Source organism: Paracoccidioides brasiliensis (genome assembly GCF_000150735.1).
Source record: "Paracoccidioides brasiliensis Pb18 unplaced genomic scaffold supercont2.4, whole genome shotgun sequence".
Lineage (NCBI taxonomy): Eukaryota > Fungi > Ascomycota > Eurotiomycetes > Onygenales > Ajellomycetaceae > Paracoccidioides > Paracoccidioides brasiliensis.
In genome coordinates, this window is record NW_011371361.1 from 1,744,421 (window position 1) to 1,767,219 (window position 22,799).

At 45.2% G+C, this 22,799-nt stretch overlaps 7 protein-coding genes across 7 annotated transcripts; 3 read left to right on the forward strand and 4 right to left on the reverse strand.

Moving 5' to 3' along the window:
- Window positions 1-241: 241 nt before the first annotated feature.
- Window positions 242-2,515, reverse strand: PADG_04069 (uncharacterized protein; the record flags this gene model as incomplete). The annotated part of the gene is made up of 6 exons (XM_010761004.1): window positions 242-1,035; window positions 1,091-1,147; window positions 1,207-1,575; window positions 1,634-1,832; window positions 1,890-2,208; window positions 2,262-2,515. 6 exons carry the CDS (start codon window positions 2,513-2,515, stop codon window positions 242-244), a joined length of 1,992 nt encoding a protein of 663 aa, XP_010759306.1.
- A 700-nt stretch (window positions 2,516-3,215) lies between these two features.
- Window positions 3,216-6,494, forward strand: PADG_04070 (uncharacterized protein; the record flags this gene model as incomplete). The annotated part of the gene is made up of 4 exons (XM_010761403.1): window positions 3,216-3,463; window positions 3,519-4,776; window positions 4,853-5,663; window positions 5,725-6,494. The coding sequence occupies 4 exons, from the start codon at window positions 3,216-3,218 to the stop codon at window positions 6,492-6,494; spliced, it is 3,087 nt and encodes a 1,028-aa protein (XP_010759705.1).
- A 789-nt stretch (window positions 6,495-7,283) lies between these two features.
- Window positions 7,284-8,417, reverse strand: PADG_04071 (uncharacterized protein; the record flags this gene model as incomplete). The annotated part of the gene is made up of 3 exons (XM_010761005.1): window positions 7,284-7,938; window positions 8,006-8,266; window positions 8,338-8,417. The coding sequence occupies 3 exons, from the start codon at window positions 8,415-8,417 to the stop codon at window positions 7,284-7,286; spliced, it is 996 nt and encodes a 331-aa protein (XP_010759307.1).
- Window positions 8,418-10,174: 1,757 nt separating this feature from the next.
- On the reverse strand, window positions 10,175-10,563 carry PADG_04072 (cytochrome c oxidase-assembly factor COX23, mitochondrial; the record flags this gene model as incomplete). The annotated part of the gene is made up of 2 exons (XM_010761006.1): window positions 10,175-10,286; window positions 10,496-10,563. The coding sequence occupies 2 exons, from the start codon at window positions 10,561-10,563 to the stop codon at window positions 10,175-10,177; spliced, it is 180 nt and encodes a 59-aa protein (XP_010759308.1).
- A 3,905-nt stretch (window positions 10,564-14,468) lies between these two features.
- PADG_04073 (uncharacterized protein) lies at window positions 14,469-15,705 on the forward strand (the record flags this gene model as incomplete). Its single annotated transcript, XM_010761007.1, has 3 exons — window positions 14,469-14,830; window positions 14,889-15,204; window positions 15,268-15,705. 3 exons carry the CDS (start codon window positions 14,469-14,471, stop codon window positions 15,703-15,705), a joined length of 1,116 nt encoding a protein of 371 aa, XP_010759309.1.
- A 1,854-nt stretch (window positions 15,706-17,559) lies between these two features.
- Window positions 17,560-19,355, forward strand: PADG_04074 (uncharacterized protein; the record flags this gene model as incomplete). The annotated part of the gene is made up of 5 exons (XM_010761008.1): window positions 17,560-17,628; window positions 17,691-17,810; window positions 17,873-17,965; window positions 18,024-19,214; window positions 19,308-19,355. The coding sequence occupies 5 exons, from the start codon at window positions 17,560-17,562 to the stop codon at window positions 19,353-19,355; spliced, it is 1,521 nt and encodes a 506-aa protein (XP_010759310.1).
- A 1,268-nt stretch (window positions 19,356-20,623) lies between these two features.
- On the reverse strand, window positions 20,624-22,625 carry PADG_04075 (uncharacterized protein; the record flags this gene model as incomplete). The annotated part of the gene is made up of 2 exons (XM_010761404.1): window positions 20,624-22,159; window positions 22,245-22,625. The coding sequence occupies 2 exons, from the start codon at window positions 22,623-22,625 to the stop codon at window positions 20,624-20,626; spliced, it is 1,917 nt and encodes a 638-aa protein (XP_010759706.1).
- Between the last annotated feature and the right edge of the window lie 174 nt (window positions 22,626-22,799).

Here is a 22,799-nt window from a genome sequence, read left to right on the forward strand (position 1 = left end):
GTCGCCGTCAATTCCTTCTTCGCCCACCCCGCAATTATCACGTTGTGGCCGCATTATTCGACTTCCATCTAGATTTTTGGATTAACTATACATTTTTATATGATCTATTCCTTCTACTAGATATATATTTTTAATTTAAATTAAATAAATTCATGGGTGGTTGAGAAATTGGTGGAATTCCTTGGGTGGTTGCTTGCTTGTAGAGGCGTGCGTTGTGTGGCGGCGTGCGTTGTGTGGCGGTTTACGTTAAAGCAATGCTAGAATTCCATTTCATACTGGTAAACCCACCCTTCGGTGGCACCTTGGCCGGCAACCATATAACACATTTCTTCTCATCCGGCACATACTTATAAAAGACGTGGCTGTTCCATGCACTCGTCAAAAAAACCTTGAAATTGCATCCATGGTCCCGGGTCCAATTCACAATTTCCATGAGCTCTTTGACCACAAATTCTCCTTCCTTCCTCAGCGAGCTTTTCTGCTCATATACAGTAACACAATCAAGAATGCAGAAGACCGTCACATGCGGTGGGAGTTGGGCGATCATCTTATGGAAGGTTTGGCATAGGCTATTGATGTTTTCCTGATTTGCACGCTGTATATGTTTGAGAAAGCTCATGGTGAAGTCAGGATAGGCGACGAGTAGTTGGCTGATCAGGTTTTGCATCATTCTGCTGACCCCGAAGTTCGGATCATCTTGACGCATGTTTTGTGCGCAAAGGTAGAATAAGGGAAATATATTCCTTGGATAATGTGGATCCATGGCGTCTGACAGGATCGAATGCGTCAGTTTCGCGGAAATAAAGGATGTCGACGCTGTCTTCTTGGAACCATTAAAATTGACTAGGAGAGCCGAAGAATTGGTATTAGTGATCCATTGATGCAGCTTTGGCGATTGCATTACTGCAACTCCGCGATCTTGATCGGGTGTGGGTAAGGTCCAGATCATTTGAAGGCTGGTTTCTATGTCGTGGCGAACGGCAGAGCTTTTGTAGTCGAAACCCAAAAGCAATTCAGTTTTTGCAAGAAGGTAATCTGTCATGGTAAGTGGGCTTGGTCATAGGGAAAAGGGGGTCTAGGTTTTCTGTACCTTGTAATAGATCGGACTCAGACGCAGCCCTGCGTAACGGCAGCACCGGGCCTCTTACTAATCCCAAGTCAGACAGAATGTACGGCCTGAATTGCTCAGGGGCGGGGGAAACTAACCATCCTGCGATCTGAAATCCATTCGAGAATTGCTGCTGAGAAATCCGGCAAGCACTCTACGCAGCTGCGAGACCTCATCGCCTATCGAGCGGACCTCTCGATTCACGCTTCCAGCAGCCAGCATGAAATTGCTGCGGAAGTCAAGAAACTCGTTTCTCGACTGATCAAAATACCCAAGTATAATCTCCTGATGCTTGCGTGATTCATCGCCCTGGTCCATAACCAATTGCTTCGTGTTCATAATTGCCTCATACGAACACAACTGAGCAGCTTGTTCAAAACGCTTGGATTCTTCCCTGATAGTTTTAAGATAATCATTCAGTTGTCTCTCGTAGGCATCCTGTTTGAGTATGCTGCGGCGCAGCTTTTCTATACGCTGGTTAGGCTGTGCTTCTTGCGGTTTCAAGGCCTGGTCGGGAGAATTTACTCAATGCTTTTTCCTTGTACCATACAACAATAAGGTGTAAGGCGGCTATTGTAGCGGAATAGAGTGCTGCACTACATCGACGCAAATCGTTCGACGTTCTAAATATGCCTAGCGCTTTGTGTGTGCTTGCGATGAGGGTTGGAATCTCTGCCAATGCATCGCTTATATCGCTTCGAAGATCATGTAGGCGTGCTGCAGCCTTAGGGGTTATTAATACACAAAATGCGAAAAGTTCAAGGGATCAATAGTTACCAACCCCAAATATCAGTTTCATTCCTCCGCACAGGACCGAAAAATAATGCGATTGGGATGGTAACAGGCTCGCCCAAGCCTCAAAGGCTTTGCTGTTCTTTCCGAATCTGCGAAGGCCTTTCCTGATCTTCCCCCAAAATCCAGAGACGTCGTTGTAACGATCTGATGCTTTATTCACCTCTTCCAACACTTCCTCCCATGTATGCACCTGTTTTGTCGTGACATCGGTCTTGAATGTCGACCCGGTGGTTGTTCTTTCGTAAGCCTCCATTGCTTCACTGAAGCGCTTCCTTTGCTGCTCGATATCGATGTACAGCTCTTGTCTGCTTGAATATCAGTTTAAACAGCATTTGTATTGGATATTGCCCAACCATACACCGCATCATCTTCGTCATCAGATTCAAGCTCGTTGTTTGCGTCCTCAACATTTTCCTTTTTGATTGGTGACAATGACGTATCCCCTAGGCCGGGTGGTCGTAGCAGCTCGTTCGGCGTCTCCTCATTTTCTCTCATGGCTTCGAAACCAGGATGGGAATCGCGCTTCAGTCTTTTACGGATATACAGGTCTGCAATCCCGCCAAGGCTGTGGCGGGTAGGAGGTTTATCACGACAAACTGTCTCGTCACTCATTGTGCTTCTTGTGATTTTGCCTAGGTCATGTCATTCCTTAAGGATCGAGGACTGAGCATACGGTAAAATCGGGAGTGTTCGGAGATATATGATGTTCTTGGGCAAGATCGCGTTGATGTTTGGATTTTGTGCATGCGGAAGTGCTTAATTATCATAGTTATTGGAATCATGCAAGCTAACACTGTAGGAGGCTGAGTTACGACCATACATGGATTCTCTGAAAATTTGTCCGATTTTCTCCCATGCCATCATTCCCTTCTTCCATGCTCCCGCCCCTCACATGCGTCGACCAACGCTATGACCTTTGGGATGCCGAATGGAGACGCAGAAATCACCCTGGGCAAGGCTGAGTACGGCTGTACGAGGCTCAACGTTGCGCAAATCTAGCAGGGGAAATTCAAATGTTGCCAGATGATGGATGTGTTGTGAATTCATGAGACTCCACTCCGTCAATTCCCAAAACGAACCGCTCCTCTTGGCTCCATGCAAGTTCGGGGATGTAGCTGAAATTTATGCAAAAATAGCTCGCACTGGGGGTTCTGTTACTGACCCCCGCCAGATTCCCTCGGCTATTATAATAAACACAAGAAATTTTCTCTAGATCATTTGGCGATGCCGAATACAAGGAAAAAAAATCAGAAGAGGAAAATAATAAGTCTCTATATTGATATCGTAACACCGCCTGTTGAGAAACTTGACCATGACATTAGCTACTAATCCAGCACTGGTGGATTCTTTGGACCCTCCCCATACTGATGCGGGGGCTGATCACAACGGAATCTTGTCCCCTCCAGCATCTGCATCTGAGAGTGGGAAAAATAATACAGCAGATCTGCCGACTACCAGTGAAAATTGCGGTCCTGCCACACCAGACAACGTCGTGAAGGAGCTTCTCAAGACGTTGGTAGCTGGCCAAAATGAATTGATTTCTATCCAAAAGGCTAAGGGGTATGAATCTACCACAACTTACTCGCAAGACACTGCTGACCATCGATGACCCTAGAGGTGACTATGACCAAGGCGCCGCTACACAACCATCAAACGGCCCAAGGGATGAAGAAGATTTTCAAGAAATAGCCATTAAGCGGGTTTCACCAGGGAAATGGCGGAGAGTCAAAAGGGAGCGGAAAATTATCCCTCAGCAGAGCGTTCTTCTAGTCTCCTCGAAAGCAAATGCTAGGTCCCAACAACGACACCGAGCTCTCAAACTATCAAATTCCGCGGACAAAAGCGCCACGGAGTGTAGTACTGAATCCCGTAGCGCTGATACCAGCCCATTTGATGTTCCCTACCGCCTTGCCATAAATTCATCCTACCTTTTAGATGTGTTAAGCCAACTTACCGGTGAAAGAATCACTGAGAGCCGAAATGTCTTCGTGCGTCCGTTCAAGTACCTCGTGGCGTACGAGTCCGATATTCGACAGTTCCTCAAGGAGGCTGAAGCGACCTACGACCAGGTCATCTCGAAGCTGAGTGAATTGACTCAGGATAATCCGGATGCTGTCGTTACCGTAGCCAGCTCAACCAAGCAGCTGAGTGGAGATGAGAAGATTAAACGAAAAACCGAAAAAGGGACTCATGATTCCCTCATAGGAGATGCCAAGAAAACAGTTTCGTGTGCAGGAAGAGAAATGAACCAACTCCGTTGCCTTGTGGAGTTCATGGACAGAGACATGCACGATATTTTTGATGTCAAACATCGAATTTCCAACTCCAGTCTCACAGAGATCCCATTTGAACATCTATGGTTGTTGTACAAACCTGGAGGCATTATCCTTGATTCAAAATCAGATGAATATAGCGGTCGGCGTCAGGCCTATCGAATTCTAAATATTGCAGGGGGGAGAACATACTTTGATAGTGGTTTTAAAGCAGTATACACAGGTATAATCGATCAGATTGGGGACTCAGATTCGGAGAATGAAGAGAAATGCCGCGACGCGATCAAGTGTTCTGGCATGGACATGACATGTTTCATCATTGACGCCTTCTATATCGACTTCGATGGTGGTAAACTGGGTCCCCGACCAAGACGATTCGCCATTCCCCCATACAACGGTACCAAACCCATAAGTACATTAGCACCTTTTCCGCTTCTCCCCGGTTCGGAGAGCCAACAAATACAACAAAGCCTTCTTGAGCGAGGACGCCGTTTTGTGAAACTTGTTCCGGGTGCCCATAAAAAGTACTCGGGTAGCACGATCCAAGAAGGGAATCAAACCACGAGGGGCTATAACAATTGGCTTATTAAACAGACCGAGGTAATTACCCTCATTCTCCAGTTCGAGAATTGAAAGTTCAATGATTACCATTTAATATTGACATGATATCAAACAGCTGCACAGTGAGATCATGATAGACCAAGCAGCCGGGGTCGAGCATTTTAAACAAAGAGTATATCGTTTTGGTAGAAATCTGAAATTCGGAGGCGGTTCCATCGCTAGGTCCACTCCACAAGACAAGAGGGAGACGTTTGATGCACTCCCAGAACAAGAAGACGGTAGTTGGGTTACAGACGTCTTCGACGACTCTAAATTTGAAGAAGACCGTCAAAATGAATATCGCCGATCCACAGACCTTCTTGGTTTCCGGACATTACTCTCAGCCTCAGTTTCAGATGACCACCTGACGCTGCTCCCTCCTCGAGTCTATGGATATGGCCTTCTTGAACATAAATGGCTTCCCCTTGATATCAATTTGGTGGAGGATTTATTAGCACGCGAAGATCGCGTGAATCGGGCTAGATTTGGAGATCTTGTTCTGCCAGAGGGTCATCGAATGATCCTTCAGGCGTTAATTAAAAACCAAGTGGAACAGCCTAAGGCTTCCGGAGAACATGATGGGACAGGCGAATCGTTTTCGATGGATGCAGTCCCTGGTAAAGGTAGAGGACTTATCATTCTGTTACATGGTGCACCTGGAGTTGGCAAGACGTCTACCGCCGAGTGTGTAGCTGCCCAATTAAAGCGTCCATTATTACCAATTACTTGCGGCGATATTGGCACGACTGCTGAAACAGCTTCGCAAACACTTGAGTCATTCTGTGCTTTAGCACATAGGTGGAGATGCGTATTGCTTCTCGACGAGGCCGACGTTTTCCTCGCAAAAAGGGAGAAAGGGGACATAATACGCAATAGTCTCGTTTCAGGTATGCTTCTGTGAATTGAATAATATGGTGGTGTCAAAGATATTTTCTAATCGATACGTAGTTTTCTTGCGGGTGTTGGAGTATTACTCTGGGGTTATCATTCTGACCACAAATCGCGTTGGTGAATTCGATGAGGCGTTTAGATCCCGAATTCATATGAGTCTGTACTACCCAAAGCTTGACGAAATCTCGACCAAAGAGATTTGGGAAAAAAATATTCAACATATCAAGAAAAGCGGTGGCGACATCGACATCGAGGAGGATAAGCTTAGGCGCTTTGCCAATAAGCATTGGCAGGACAATAAGTATAAACCTTCACGACGCTGGAATGGTAGACAGATCAAAAACGCGTTTCAGACTGCTCTCGCGCTTGCCAACTGGGATTTTCGCGAAGGAAAAGACAGTGCCAAACTTCAACGACCTCAGGTTAAGGTAGCCCACTTCAACCGCATAGCTCAAACCAGCGCTCATTTCGACGATTATATCAGTGACATCCATGGAATCCAGGAAGAAGACACGTACGGAATCCTTGCCGAACGGGAGGAAGTTAGAAAGGATAATTACGAACCATCCCCCGAAAAACAATCCATGCATGGAAGCCGCCCGAGGAAGAATCCACCACCCAGGCGTCATGGCATCAGTCGACGCAACACGGGGGCACTCCAGAGTAGAAATTACGGCTATGATGACTTTGATAATGAATCCTCCGAGGATGACATTGAGCGTTTGAAATTGAAACTAGAACTGGCCAAGTTGAAAAAGCAAAAGGGGTTGAATGACAAGGCGGAATCGTGCCAGGTTAGTGACGACAATGACGAGGAAGCTTGGTGAAAAGATGACCCGCTCGAACCACGGATATATTTTATGCCGCAATTGGTTTATAGATTGAAGAAGACCTGCTTCTCTCTAAGGCGCTGTTTTTAGGATCATAGTGTGATGTCTCAGAATATGAAAGGAAGAATTAGAATCCCAGGGGTTATTGATTACCTGCAGGCACCAGCTCAACCAAACCAAGGACGTAACTTCATGTGCGGCCCGCACCCTTTTATAAATTTGTCGATTCTTCTCTCGGTATGTTCACAGCAATTCATCTCATAGAGTCGGGATGGATGGTTGATCAACGGTTGGGCAGGTTTAACACTTGTAGGGATAAGGTTATCAGATTTGAACCATGGTTCGCTTCCGCTACCCAGTGATAGATCAGTTCAAGATAACAATGCAATGGAATACCCTATATTCAGGGATGGTAATTTTACCAATTGTTTAGACGTCAGGCAGTTTAAATATGAAATTTCAGCTATGAAACTCCGACACTGCCAAGATCTAAAATTTTGGCAGTTCACAAGGCGTCATTCACACGAGGATGCGCCACTTGGTTCGGACTAGGCCGACTGTCCTTGATAAATCCATGGTGGAAAGCAGCCGCAGGAAACTAGAGCAAACCTTGGAGACTTCATAATTATTGGAGTAACTATTTACCAAGTATTTGCAACAATATATCGAGGGTAGATAATAAATTTATACCATGGGAAAGGAAACAACAAATAACGAATAATGCAAAGGTTTTATTGTTGAGAACCGTAAGTTAAAATAAAAGTAAACGTTGAAAAAGACGAACGATCATCCTGCAGTAAAACTTGAACTTTCACCGCGGAGAAGATGTGTTCGCTCATCTGGTAAATAATCACCACTTTCGTCAGCATTCTGATGCCCCACAGTATCAGAAGCCCGCCCGTGCAACTTTCGTGCTTGGTATACATAGCACATGCTTATAACCAGCAAGATGCACTCCCAGAAAGATGAAAGTAAAATATTGAACCAAGCATTATAGGCTCCTAGGTAGAGCGCCAGGAAGTTGCTGCTTTTGTCTAATTCCAACCACGTTGCCAGAGATACTGCCTGGAGAATGTAGACGGGCACTTGTATAGCCAGAGCTTGAATGCTTAGCTCTCCGGTTCGCTTTAAGGCGTACGTGTGATATATCTGCGTCGGGAAGCTGATTATCACGAGTAGGCACGAGGCTCCGATAAGGACAAAGGACCATGTCTGTAGAAGAATGTAGTAACCAGGATCCCGAATTGGGTATGATGTCACAAATCCGATGGAAGGGCCAAGTAGAAATAGATAAATAACAAGGACAGCAATCATAACACCAGCAGCCATATTACGGGCAGCTTCTCGTACGGGAATTTGCCCCACCCCGTCCTCCGATGAGGAAGAAGACGGGCGGTGATTAGATTGAGGAGTGGAATAGTAGTATAAGTAAAGGAACAATCTATCATTCAGGCATTAGTAATTGATAAAAAAATGCCCTTCGGATATGTATGTCAGAGATAACTTACATTGCCTGCGAAAGCACCCAATCTGTCGCTATTTGCCAAAGGACTAAATTTTCCAAGAAGCAGCGTCCCGGAGAGTATGTAGTCCGGCATTTTTGTACTTTCCAGAAGACAGGAGCCAACATCAATAAGTTTGAAAGGCTCGCTGTTGCATAGATGGAGCGCAGCAGAACAAAATAGAATGAGATTCCATAGGTGCTTCTGAGCCTTCTGATGCGAACATACTGTGGAATATAAGATGCAATAAGAAGGAGAAGCAGGAAACTTTACGGAGAAGGTCGGTTCAGAGAGGTTACCGCGGAATATCCCAGTCTTGAAGAAAAGAAACAACTTACACATCTGCTACAACACCCAGTACACCGGCGTTTGGCGGGTTCCTAAGGGCGACGTATCTCCAATCCAGGAGAACCGTCATTGCAGACAGTTCGGGTGGGTGAGGGCCCGGATGGAAGACATCAAAAGTGTAGCTGCATCGTTGGATTTCATGAATCTTCCGCGAGAGAAACTAAATATGTTTTACTTTTCAGTACGGAGTACTCGGGCATAAGTTTCGAATACAACTGGAGTTAGCTATTAATATCTCGACATCTGTAGAAATATGCTGGAAGCACAGCCCTGCAAGCTTATGTTTTAACCCCTGTATGCATTAGTTACGTTGTTAAAGCCGAGTCAAGCAGGCAGCATATATAAGGGGGGGGAAAAGAGCCAACAACTTTGAAACTATCATGTGCTGCTTTCAGCAGTGGTGTAAAATATACAAATGTCCTGATAAGGGAGACCCAACACACTGGACAAAAGAGCAACCCAGCTTCCAGGGCCAATGCCAACACTTTGAAGGGTGTACCGTAGAGGCTGGACGAGAGGCATCAAAATCGGGGAGAAGAGCCAAAGGATCAGCGAACGAGAGCTTGAGGGTGATAATGGCTTAAGTGTGCGCATCGTTCTTCCGAACTGTATTAGTTAGTTAAGACTAATAGCAAATATTATTAGATTGACGTTTGAGAGTCGGTTCCTATATTTAGTAAAGGCGGGCTAAGCACTTGAAAACATCCCTGCGTGGGCTTGGGATGTCACCACAACTGCACTGCAGACGCCTGTCCCGAAACATAGTCTGAAGCACTTCTCAAATCCTGATTTTAGCAGGGCAAGATTCCCTAAACGATAAATCAAGAAAAAACATAGATGACCTATTACATTGCGCGTGGAAATGTTTCCTTGGCCAATATGCAGGGGCCGAGAGACATCAAAAATCATTATTTGCTCATGGAAAATGGATGGGAGAGAATAAATCTTGAAGTTCCGAGGAGTTGGATTACCAAAGAACCAAGTCTATAATTATTATGGGGGGCAGCGCGCTGTGCACTTAAATAAACGATAGATAGTTAAAAATAACCCAGACAGCATACAGCCTTAGCAGGCTAAAAAAAATATAAAAGGGTTTTTGGAGTCGATGGGATTGCAAACCAGCAAAAGTCAACGAGAGGAATAACTCGAGAGGCATTCTTTATTCGTCTACCGATCCAGTTCAATGGCATTTTGGTCTTATCGAGGACTGCAAGATTGTTGGTTCGTCATCGCATCTTTGGCTAGGATATATCGAACACGCTCTCTTCTGTTGTTAAAGTAAAAATATATCATGTTCATAAGCAGACATTGGTAACATGGGCAGTAACGCGCGGGGTATGTAAATATATGATTGCGATATGATCGCGAGATTCAGTCCTGTAAAAAACCAGATATGGTCATTATCTTGGCTGCAATCTTCCCGCTTTCCCGGAAGCGTGAATTTTGGTGCCCTTGGATTTGATTCACCGTCCAATGTAACCGTTAGGATTTCTTTTTCCGCTGGGTCATCTGCAAGGGAGATATACGTCAGATTGGTCTTAGCACTTCCCTCTATAATATCCAGATATATAATAGCAATATGTAACGCGTGGCCCAGTGTATTCCGCAGTTTACATTCCGATAAATGAGTGAAGATATCAAGGAACATTTATTTAACCCCAACCAAGCAGAAGAAAACATAATATCACATACCCATTCCTTTTTGCAATCACGATACGCTCTTAACAAATGCACCCGTCAGCACCCGCCAACAACGGAACCGTGACTTTCAAACACAATGGTATCATGTTTATTGGATAAATGTACGGCCTAGACGGGAAAATCTACTCACTGGAAGTAATCGCTACACATCGTCTTATCGTTACCATTGCGCCGCATGCATTTGATACTGCGATCCGCGAAATCTTGACAGGGGTCGTAGTACCCGCTAGCTGGTTTGCTATAACATTCCAAAGATAAAAGAAGAATATCCGTTAGCTTCAGACACTCCACAGGTATAAAGAGCAATTAGCAGACGCAGCAATGCATTGGTTGGATTAGTGAAATGAGTGCAATCAGCCGACTCAATTCCGCCCAAGAATTGGAGAGGAATTGGGCAGCCCAATTCAATACAGTTGCGCGAGAAGAGAGCAGAAATGAAGAACCAACTTTGTGAACATGGGCTTCGCCTTCTCCCAGGCACTCTGGGGCTCTTCCTTCACCTTGTCCGCGTCCATGCTGTGCAAATCCTCCAGTCTGTTGGAGACGGGAAAAGGTCGAACGTCGAAACAGGAAGACCCAGAAGGGAAATTCAGCCGCAGAACGGAGCCGCTAGGTTAATTGAGTCTAGTCATGAGCTATTCCATATTAGTGCTAGTTTTTGCGCCTACCGGCTATTAGACGCCCAACTTCAGCGCTTCACAGAATATTTATTTTAAAAAAGTCGCCCTATTACAAATAACTGTGATAGCTATCTCAGATGAAGGGGGAAAGAATTGCTTAAAATATAATTATCTGAATTATTGAAAACGTACTAGAAAATCCAAAAGAGTCGAACATCAAAACAAGATAAATAGCAACAAGTAGTCCGTCCATGTTTCACTAAAAAAACTAGAAGAGGAAAAGAGAGGAAAGAAATGGAAAGAGTTTTATATCGTGGATTCGTACTCTAATTTCGAAGCTTACGGACACCTAGCAGTTTCCCAGGGCTAAATATTCAATTTTATGTAAAGTTATTCGGCTCTTATCCTTTTGAAGCAGTTAGGAAGTGTAGAGAAAGTGATCGCGAGAACGTATATAGCACTCCGACTTGGACTTTCAGGACTATCCAACTACGAGTGAACAGCCAGCAGCCTTTGGAAATTTTCACAAAAATGGGAAATATTTTATCGTCGGCATTTTGGCAGTGGGTCCGACGGAAAATTCCCCAAGAACTACAGTATAGGCATGGGCTCAATCGATACCCATTTCTGTTCCGTCTCCAAAGAATGTTTGGTCTCCATTAGGGTATCGGTATGAATATTTACATCATCCTGCTACCAGTCCGTTAAATATAACCAGTAGTTATTAAGAAGTTCAAATTGGCTAATAATAGATAGATTTAAGATATCGAGAAACTCTTGAAATAGTATTGCGAGACCTAGTTTCTGATCGTTCAGATTAGAGCGAAAAAGCACGCATTCTTTGAAGGACATACTTTCAACCATGGGAGATTTGAAACACCTATTTTTACCAATAGATTCTGGTGGCTGGCAGATAAATTTCACAGAATAGTCTTGCCTCCGATAGAATATATGTAGATCTTGTTTTTTTTGAAAATGAATATAGGCATAATTATGTCCGTTCTTCCCCTTGGTTTGGTAACTTGGATAGGTCTGGTAGACCAGAATTCAAATAACGAGGAAAACTGGGTAAATAAATGGAAAGAAAGATCAAGCGATCTCAGCATGAACTTGAAAAGAAATATCCAGAGGAAGGCATCCTCAGCTTTTATATGTATTTTCGAAAGGAGCAAAAGACAATTATTCCCTTCAGTGGGAACATGATCTTCGGTTTTGAGAGCTTCCGGAATAGAACGGAGTCTAAATGTAACAATGTCAGACCAAAATGCTGCGTAGCTTACTATTTATGTTATTTGACAGCATTGAGGAGCGGATATCCAGATGCCTTTGTATTTTGCATCATTTCCAACAACCGTTTGCAGTTAATGCCTGATACCAAGTTTCCGGGGCTCTTAAGAGGTCTTTCGTAGTAGTTTGCGATGCTTCATTTGGCTCGAGGTAGTTAAGGAGTGCTAGAAGGCATAGAACGCAGCTCCCATAGCGTTGAAGAACTGAAAACATCTTGAGAACGCCAGTCACCGAATTTAAGAAAGAGAGCGCAGAGCGATCTTAAAGGAAGGGGGTGGCCCTATCCTTTTACTTTCATTTTGTATCTCACAGCGGAACGGAGTACGGCGGCGCATATGCAAGTCAAACCCGTCAGAAGGGCTAACTTCAGGTTGCCTTCCAAGAGAGCGGACTGAAATTTGGAAATCTTCCGAGAAACTCGTAAAACATCGATAGCCTTTGGAGAAGTCCGAAGGTATGTAAACCACATCTCTTACATACGTTTTATCAGATGGACAAGAACACATATAAAGAAATAGGAGGGAGCTGAAAGTAATTACTTTTATACATGGGGACTGTCAACATAATAGTTAACAACGAATTAAAAAATATGGGGTAACTAGATCTCGATCATATTGTATTAAATAAATCATTGAGCTGCAGAGCAGAAAGAAAAGGGAAAGATAAGCGAAGGGCCAAAGTTTGCTGGAGTGAGTGGTAATAGACTGATGGTGATATCAAGAGGGGTTTTCCGTAGGACTAATCTTTGGAAGAACTGAAAAAAAGGCTTCTTCTCCCGTTACCTGTAAATTCTAGAAAGCCAATCGAAAGGAGGGGGGGGAAACGATCGTAACGGCTCCAATCCGACAACCCAAATTGAGTCAAAATTTCCCATACCACATTCGTTGGTTCCTCTCTAGAGGGTTTTGTGTGGCAGGAGAAAGAGAGTAAGGAAAACAGTCCAAGCAGGAATGTATGTAAATAGATTCCTTGCCTCCGCTTCATGATTATCCCTAATTCCTAGTAACAACTGATTACTTTAGTTTTTGGGCGATATCGAAGGATTCCAGGGTTTGCTTTTCCAAGTGACAACTACCCCTCCACACCATGTATTGTGATTTTATGCATCATTCATTCGTTCCAACACCCTGAAAAAATCCCCTTCCGCATTATATGCCAAGGGGCAGTGTAGTCATGTCACACATGGCTTTTTCGCATGCTGCCATTTTTGATATCTTTGCCAACTCTGTCCAGAATATCCGCCCATACGACATGGTTGTGAAGAAGAGCCAACCAAACATCAGCATGAATTATTTGCCTTGTAGTAGTAATCGTATTCGAGTAACTATATCCCTAGCTCTAATTTGGACATGGCAAGGATTTTCGCGCATGCGAATGAATATGAGTCAACGAAGAATTTAACGCATTCAATTTTAGGGGGGCATCTTCGGCAGTAATTGTTCATAAGACATAGAAAGTCAAATGATATTGGATGCGCGTGGACATCATCCGTGGTGCGGTTTGGGTAAGACCATCATGGCACTCCGTATTGCCCGGCGATTGAGGTCTGGACCTTACCAAGGTCATAGCTCGTTGACACCCAGACGGGTTGGGAAGTGATTGACGACTCCATGCCAAACTAAACAAAGCAATAATATCCATGCTAGGCGGTGATCCGCTGGATCATGGGCTGGATCATAGGCTGCTGATGTGTTTGATGTACTTGTCTTTTCGGCAAATTGTTAAGCTTTACCAACCCGGGATCTTTTGATTTTCTCCGTGTCACAATTATCAAACCTAGATTTCAGAGATTGGACGGGTTTCGTTGGTGTTGTTGGGTATCAAGGGAAAACTGTAACTGGATATAGAGATCCCTTGTAGTGTGAAGAACAGAAGCAACCTGTCTATTATAGGAAATGGGGCTGGACACGTACAATTTGTTTCAATGCCTCCCTGAAGATGTGTCGTCACTGCTTTGAGTTCTAAAAATCTACTCCATGATCAAGGCTGGGACTGGTTCCCTGGCCATTTCTCATATGCAAATACACTTTTGTCATGAAGAATGTATAGATCAATACGAGTGTTAAAACAAAAAAGGGGCATAGAGAACCAACAACTATAAATGTCCCCTTCCTCCCTCAACAACAACAATCCTGTTTCGAATCAGCTTTGTTTCATTTACCCCAAGCGGAAGGGTCGTTGCTCCTAACTGAAAGTTCTGTAAACCTCTATCTCATTCTCGTCTCAAACGCCTCGAACATTTGACTCTGTCTGTTTCCAATAATTAAATAAACATCTCCTTGGCATTTCTTGTTGATAAAAGCAAAATAAAAGGATATTTTGCCACGCATTGTAAGTTCGATTAAGGAAATACTAGGACGCCCCGTTTGTTTTTGAGTGATGTCGAATCGTATCTGTTCGGGGTCCTATCATCGTTCGTCAACTTATCATGGACGGCGGTGGCGTAGGGATATGTTCTCAACACCAAAAGTTGTGTGAAGGCCAAGTACTCACAGACACCGAAGAGCAGCACGATGGCGACAGCAGATATCCTCACCCCCACCCCGGCCCACATGCCTCCCACCTTCAATGGAGCCAACGTATTAAAACCCGACGCCACTGGCATTGTGGACGCCTCTTCCCCTGAGGAATCCATTCGGTTTGATCCACAGAAACATCTCCAGTTCTCTCCTCCATCGAAAGTCCATTCTATGAAGGAGCTTGAGTATAGCCACGACGTTGGGCTCTCACCAATTGGTGTCTCCGACCCATTCCCGCTGTTTTCTCCTGAAGCCATTTTCCAGATGCGAAAAGAGGTTCTTAATGATCAAGTCTGGGCAAAATATCATTTCTCTAGCAATCTGTCCCAGAGCCAGCTGCGAGGATATGCTCCTAAGTAAGTCGTTCCTTTCCTCTCGTCCCTACTTACAGTGGATTAATATTATGCACATAAGATATGCTCCTTTTGTTTATGATGCGTGGAGAAGCCCAGAGGTTCTGGGAATCGTTTCAACAATTGCTGGAATCGATCTTGTCCCTTCAATGGACTGGGAGTTAGGGCATGTCAACATTTCTGTCCTACCACAGGCTAAGAAAGCGCTTCCTGGTCCTGAGGAGGATGGGGAGGAGAAGCCTGTCGTGGATTGGCATACAGATAGCTATCCATTTGTCTGCGTGACAATGCTCAGTGACTGTACGAATATGGTAGGCGGCGAAACGGCAGTGAGGAAAGGGGATGGATCCATCCTCAAAGTCAGAGGGCCGCAGATGGTAAGTTCTCTGAGAACGGACAAGGATGTTTTCACACACGGGTGTTGAGTGGTGTTGTGTCAGGGATGTGCGATTGTACTCCAAGGTCGATATATTGAGCATCAAGCCCTACGCGCTATGGGTAAAACCGAGAGAATCACGATGGTAACATCATTCCGCCCGCGCTCAGCGATCATCCGCGACGACACCGTTTTAACAACCGTTCGCGCAGTATCTGACCTCTCGGAGCTATACTTGCAGTTTTCTGAGTACAGGCTTGAGATGCTTGAGGAACGAATCCGGATCCAGCTCAAAGAGATCCGCAATAGGAGACGCGCGGGAAGAAACTTCAACACAAAGGCGATGAAGAAGTTCCTGGTCGAACAGGAGAAATTCCTCGCCCACATGAATAATGAAATGGTCGAAGACGAACTGGTGCCAAAAGGCTACACAGACGATAGCCATTTGGTTTCCGAGGAACTCAAAGCACGCTTTAGAAAGCGATTCAGTGCTACTTCTTAGTAAGTCGTGGAGTCTTTTGCAGGAAGATAACTATAAACAGGTTCCGGGAGAAATAACTATGTTGGGGGCGGCTAATTGGCATAATTACAGCGCCTGAAGGGTAATACTCGTGGGAGAGAGTTGCCGCTTGTTGGGTTTAAGCATTGTTGTTGTTTATTTGCTTTCGTCATTGTTGCAGAACAACATTTCCTTAGTACATTTTCTGTATTGGGGAGCAGGATATTAATTGTCGCGTTGGGGGTTTTTAACCTCTCGAAATTGGTCCAGCGATTAATTCTGTCATAACGTTACTTTCTGAATGGAACCAAATTGCGAACGAAACTCGCGAAACGAGGCAGGGCGTTTATTTAGCTGAACGGCTCGAAAGGAGGGTTGGTCGAAATGGAAGTCAAGTTGCGTAGGGCTTCATGGCATTCACATGAACGAGCAGAAGAGCAAACGCTATCTGCGATTATAAGGTAGTATATAGTAATAAAGCAGTGGTAAAACATTAAAATCCAAGTATAAATTGCATAGATTCGAGATGGTATATAGTTCAACCCCGTAATTTTTTTTTTTTTTTGACTTCCCCTCCACCTGTATATGGAGATAGTCGCGAGGGACTTCGCGGGAGTTTTGGGAAGTTTGCCCACAGGATAACGCTTCAATCTTGACAGATATCGACACACTAAACCAACTTCATTGCGGTCGAAATGGCGCAACCAATATTATCTTTCAACCAAAAAGCAGCGCAGAGATCAGTCGATAGACCTATACCAAATGTCAGGTTATGAGCATCAGACATGTAGAAGATGTTCTTATATGTAAAAGTTGTAAATCGCTTTCAGATAAAAGGGTCAACTGTAGCATTCTGACAGTGCATATGTGGTAGAAAGATCCCACATTTGTTCCAGAAGAGTTGGGGGGGGCCCATTCGGCAACTATTTATATGGCGCTGGCTTGGAAAAGGAACCATTTCAAATAAAGAAAAAATGTCCAAAAGATGCCAGGGTCTAAACGAAAAGGTCAACTACTGGACCATGCCAGACCTTGCTTGTTGCATTCCTGACCAAAGTGACCTTCGTGGCTGTCCCACAATGCATAAATAATGCATTGTTAAAAATGGGTTCCAACTTTTTCTCGCATATCGGACGGCGATTTGATTTCAATACAGCATTGTCTGTGGCAGCAAGTCTTCAAGGGGTCGCAATGATGCTAAGAGATAGCAGGGTCAGCGCTGAGCTGTTAACTACAAGAGCTGGAGAAGAACTTAAATATCTGGTAATGTTGACAGAATGACTGGCTTAAATTCACAGGCTGTGAAAAGCAACATGACGGTTTCCCAGCCGCCATGAAGAATGAAACCAAGAGAACCTCAGAAGATCAACAATGAAACAGGAGAAGAAGATGTGACTCAGCTGTGGAAGTATCTCTGATCGTGCGTGGATGTAATAACTAGTCACCTGACATTCAATGGATATCACTATCACGTGATGCTTACTTACGGGCCAAACCTCCTGAGAGTTCTAACGTCCATCGATTTGATAATTAATTGGCTTCAAGTCAAGAAGGCCTAAAATATTTCAACGGCTCTCAGATTGTTACTTGTCTCTTCTAATCTCCTCACCTCCTGTCATGACCACTGTCTCTCTAGGCAGCCAACCGGTATTACGTCTCTCGTTTCAGCTTTTTTGGACCTTCTTCGCCGGGAGAACAGTTCTATCTCTCAGTTAAGGTAGCTTATCAACAACAACCTCAGCCGCCCAATTTCCGCCAATCCCGGCCTTCAACATCAAAGAGAACTTTCCCCATTACTCAGTCTGTTGCCTATACTGTGTGCAGATTTAGCGTACGATTTTGGCGACGTGAGAAACCATGTCTGCTGCAGTGGGCATTGGTGCTCCAGGCCCAACTGCGGGGTCTGGAAAACACGACTCGTCAGGGGTAAGTGCAGTAATAGAATGTCGACGTTGTTTCCTGACGACTGACAATGATACCTGTTTAAGCTTTTAAGGACCGTGCAAGGCCATGTTGAGGATATTCGATCTCTGATATCCTGTGGTGTTTGTGTCAAGCCACTCTACGAACCGTTCACCCTCGCATGCGGGCATACTTTCTGTTACAGTGTAATTTCTCCAAACCTAGGGCGGGGTCCATCGACTCATGATAAGTAACTAACCCGCTACAGTGTCTTACACAATGGTTTGTGAGCCATCGACGGAAAAAGACATGTCCAGACTGTCGAGCAATTGTGTCAACCCAACCTGCTCCAGCGTATCTGGTAAGCGCACCTCCGTTATCTTTATATTTTCAAACGAGGCTAACTTTACTGTGTCTAGATCCGCGAAATCGTGCAGATGTTTATCAGCCGAGCGGAGTTGCTAGAAAATAATGAAACCACAGCGGAACATCTCTCGAACAAGCGTGCAGAGACTGAGAAAATCGAAATAGACAAGCACAATCCAGATCCGTCCACTGGAGGTCTATTCCAAGGATGTTTCAAATGCGCCGGACGCTTTATCCAACCAATCAATGACGTCATGGATGGTGTTACACGGTGTCCTCGATGTGCTTGGGAGCTCGAAGAAGGGGGATGTCTGCATTGTGGCTTTGCGATCGAGGGATACACAGATTCAGAGTACATCACGGATGATGATGCTTCGATAACAATTACGGATGCAGCTGATGATATCGAGGACGGATTCTCGGCCATTGATGACGATGGCATGGACTGGAGCGAGTTTTACGGGGCAAATGCTCCAGGTAACCATTTTAACGCACACCACCATCAGCATCAATACCACCAGCACGAACATGATACCGACGCATCGTCGATAATACACGGCCACATCTATCGTAGCGAAGATGAAGATACCCATGACTCTGACATGTCAGATTTTATCGATGACGGCCCTGTAGAAGAGGCTGGGGAAACCGATCATTCTACAGTGGTTGATGAGAATACGGTAATTTCCGATGGGGAGCTTGATGGACACTCCACGGAGAATCTATCTTCCTCCAGAAGATCGACAAGAGCCGCTGTGCGACAAACAATCACCCTTGACGATGACGACGATGACGATGAATATGAAGAGGAAGAGGACATAGAAGAGGATAGAGATGATGCTGATGCTGCTGATGCTGCTTATGATGAGGACAACGAGGACAACGAGCCCATAAGATCGCCAACAAGAGCAATTCAACAAAGGCGTCAGAGGCGTCAAACATCGTCCACTTCCTTTGAACGACCAAGCCGTCTCCAAAGCAGTGCAACAACTGTTAGCAGAAGGGCGGTAGTTAGTGATGATGATGATGATGATGATGACGACCATCATAGCGATGAAAGCCACTTGATCACAAACGTTTCAAATCAAGCCCAGGTGTCGGGTTCACACGCCAATAGCCCAATCACACTTGACGATGATTCCGACGTCCCCGTCAGGCCAGCAAGAAGAAGTCGAAGAGGATCACGGCCAGATCGGGTACGACTCAATCAGCGCCGAAGCCGTCGGACGAGAAGCCAGGCCATGGTTAGTAATTGCTGAGTGCTTCATAATGCAGCTGTATTTTCATTGTGACGCGCTCTGTTCTTTATTATTACATTTTCTTCTAACCGAGTAAAGATCGAAGAGCCATGGCCGCCTTTGCGGTCCCGCATAATCGGCATATAATGGAAAATTCCAGTACTGATCAGGATGTCTTGGCTGCTCCTGTGTCCACGAGAACCCGCTATTTGATCGTTAAAATTAGAGCATCTGCGCCTCCGTCGTTTCATCACTTATAGATTCCCTTGGCAGCTCCCCAACCCATCCTTTATCGCCATTAAACGGACTCCATGCACTTGCGATTTTTATTACACTCATAATGCCCTCATTACCCATCAACAGGCGAAAACGAATCTGACAAACCCGCTGTCATCTTCATGTTTCCAGTCCGCCGCTGCATTTTTCCAAGCCCTCTTACATACTCTTGCTTTCTGTCTTGTATTTTATAACATGTTTTATTTGATGATATCCTTTTTCTTCCCGTTTCGATTTGCTCTATATTTTACCCTGAATTTCCTAGAATACATACACAAACAAAATACCCACATCCTATTTCTGTCTTTCTTTCTTTTTTCTTCTCTCATCCCCACTTAGCTATTCACGATCCATTAGATCGAAGTCGGCAATGGCGTGCGTAGAAAAAACTCAACAGCGAAAATATTGTGGGATGTGTTCTGGAAACATATCACACGTACAACACAACATACATTTGATTTGGTACTTACACATGCAAAAAAAGAAAGAAAAAACCTAGAAGCAAGAAACAAAAAGAATATTCAAATTAGCGAGGTGTTAAGAATCGGTGTTGGATCTGGATTTCTTTTCGTTATTGGTGTTTTTTTTATCTTCTCCCCCTTCTTTCAGGGCAGGAGGTCATGATTTCATAATAATGGTGCAATACATATTTTAGCCCTGACTTGAGATTTATTCTTTCACAAAAGTGAGATAGCAACCTCTTGTAAACATGGTCGATTTAGGAGAATATATGCTGGAAATTTGTAGAGCATTGAGTTTGTGTTGGTGGAAGCCTTATATAAATTGTGATTTGTGATGGCTTAGGGGCGGAGGTTCACAAAGGAGATAAACCTGTCAATTGACGACAGTCAAATACATTTCAGGAGGACGATCACAGTGCAATAAAAGCTAGGAATATCATTGGTATAGCACTTAACAAGACGGTAGGTATATTGATATTATGCATACATATTCACATGTAGTCCAGCAATCATCGTTGCCAAAAAAGAAAGGAAAAGAAAAGAAGAAGAAAATAAACATGAGGGAGTTCGGTGGAAATAAGGAACACGACTCCCTTCTCTATCAGTACATCACATTGACCTAATTCCAACTTGACTCTTCCACACAAAGAAAAGCCCTACTCTTTGCCGTCCATTAATTCAAATCCTCAAATCCGCTACCAGCCTCGCGCCCTCACCCTCCCCAACTCCCTCTCCCAAGAAATTCACTTCAAACACAACAGCCCCGTTCCTACCCCCCAACCCCGTCCCATCACCACACTTCCCATTCTCCTCCTTGTTGGAATATTTCCACCGACCAAGCCTATGCTCCTTTCCTAGTGCAGCCACGATGCAGAGACCATTCTGTTCCTGACCCAGCTGAGACGACTTCGACTTCAACTTTGACTTGGATTTGCTAATAGTAGCTTTCGCCTCATCTGGGGATCGTCGTTCGAATACGGCGATGTCGTTAACGACACCTCGTAGAAGTGGTAGGGGCTGCTGAGCGGACGCAGAGGAAGGAAAGGGCATGTCAAGGCCCATGTTACCGTTGCCGTTGCCGTTGGTTGTAAGCCCAGTTGTGGCATTGGAGGGTGGTGATGACGCACCGACGGGGCCCAGTGGTATGATAGTCCGCTTATCTTCAGAAATCTTCCAGGCGCGGATCCACCCATCCCAGCTACCGCTGAGAACAATATCTGTCCCTGGGAGGGTAGTGAGAGCAGTTATCCATCGAGGATTGGGCGAAATGTTTCTCGTATTATTTTTCGCAACTGCCGGGTCGAGCTCTGAGGACAGTTCGTCCAGTGGTGGCACGGTGTCAACACCATGGGCCTGCGGGATGGTGTAGAGTGGCTTCTTCTTATGTATTGACCAGAGCGATATAGCTCCCGAGTCCGAGCCCGTAACAAAGTGCGTAGGCGGTAATACAGCCACGCAGTCCAGTGAGCCCTCAACGTACGAGCTACCCTTAGAGGTACCCCCTCGGAAGACAAGTTGCGTCTCATCAACCACCTTCCAAAGGCGTGCCGTACGGTCGCGGGCACCAACGCTAACGCACTGGTCCAGCGCCATGGAATCAATGGCAGTGACATGGTCTTGGTGACCGAACAGGGTCTCCACATAAGCATGCGCGCCAGGGCTGAGGGACCATGTTTTTATGGTGCGGTCGAAGGATGCGGAGAAGAGCTGTTCGCCGGAGCTTGATGAGGAGATGCGCCGTGTGAATGATAGCCCGCTCACGGCGTCGCGGTGTTGGGTGAAAGTTTTCAGGGGTGTAAGTGCTTCCGCATCCCAGATTATTAGGCGCCGGTCTGCACCTCCGGTTGCCACGAATTCCCCTGATGGGGATACTGCAACGGCCAGGATAATGCCCGTGTGGCCCTGCGGCTCACCCCCTTCAGCAGATTCCTGTAGGCCCCGAACCGACTTGATTTTCTTCGGCTTTTTTCTCTGGGAGCGCTTGGCTCGCGTGGACTCTCCGTTTCTAGGGGATATCCTTTGTTCTGTGGGTGGGTGGTGGACGGCTAGCTCCCATTTGATCAACGTTTTATCCTTAGAAACTGTATAGACGAAAGGGAAATGTACTGCGATTGCAGTGGTGCTTTGTGTATCTGCGCGGAAGAAGGAATGGGATGCAGTGGAAAAGGATAATTGCGAGCTTATTTGTCGACATATCCGTCCTTTGGATTCATCCTAGACAAATGGAAGAGACGGACAACATGTGAGCTCAGGATAAATGAGTTGGTAACGTGGAGTCTTTTGCCAAATACCAACATACCACATCCTCTTTCAATCTCTCGGCTATCAAATCGCGGTCAATCTCCGCAGCATCAAAGCCAACCTCATCCACTTCCTCCCTTATGTTTTCCAGATATCTCTCGGCCAGTTTCAATCTCCGATCCGCTGCGGTTTCGTCCTCCGACTCCTCCGAACCCTCCTTCTCGTCAATTGAGTCTTCACTTTGTGACAAGTCACCGTCATCTGATTCGCTTCCGGATATAGACTCGTCTCTCTGTTTTCTCTGCTCTCGTTGTTCACCGTCCTCTGCGCCCTTGCTGCCTTTCCCTGCCACCCCCCTCTTCTTCGAACCTGGAGCGGCAACCCGATCATCTCTCTTCCGTTTGCGCTGGGAAGCCGGCAATGTGAAGAAAGAGGACATGGCACAGGTTGGCCACTAAAAAAAACCTCTTTTAACTACTAAGAAAATATATTCCTCTGTTCACCTGCTTCTCGTATACAAATCAACTGCTTGTCCTCCACAAAAGTTTTGTCTATTTTTCTTGCATGTCGTGTTTGCACTGTTTGTACATGTATCGGATAAATATTACGCCTA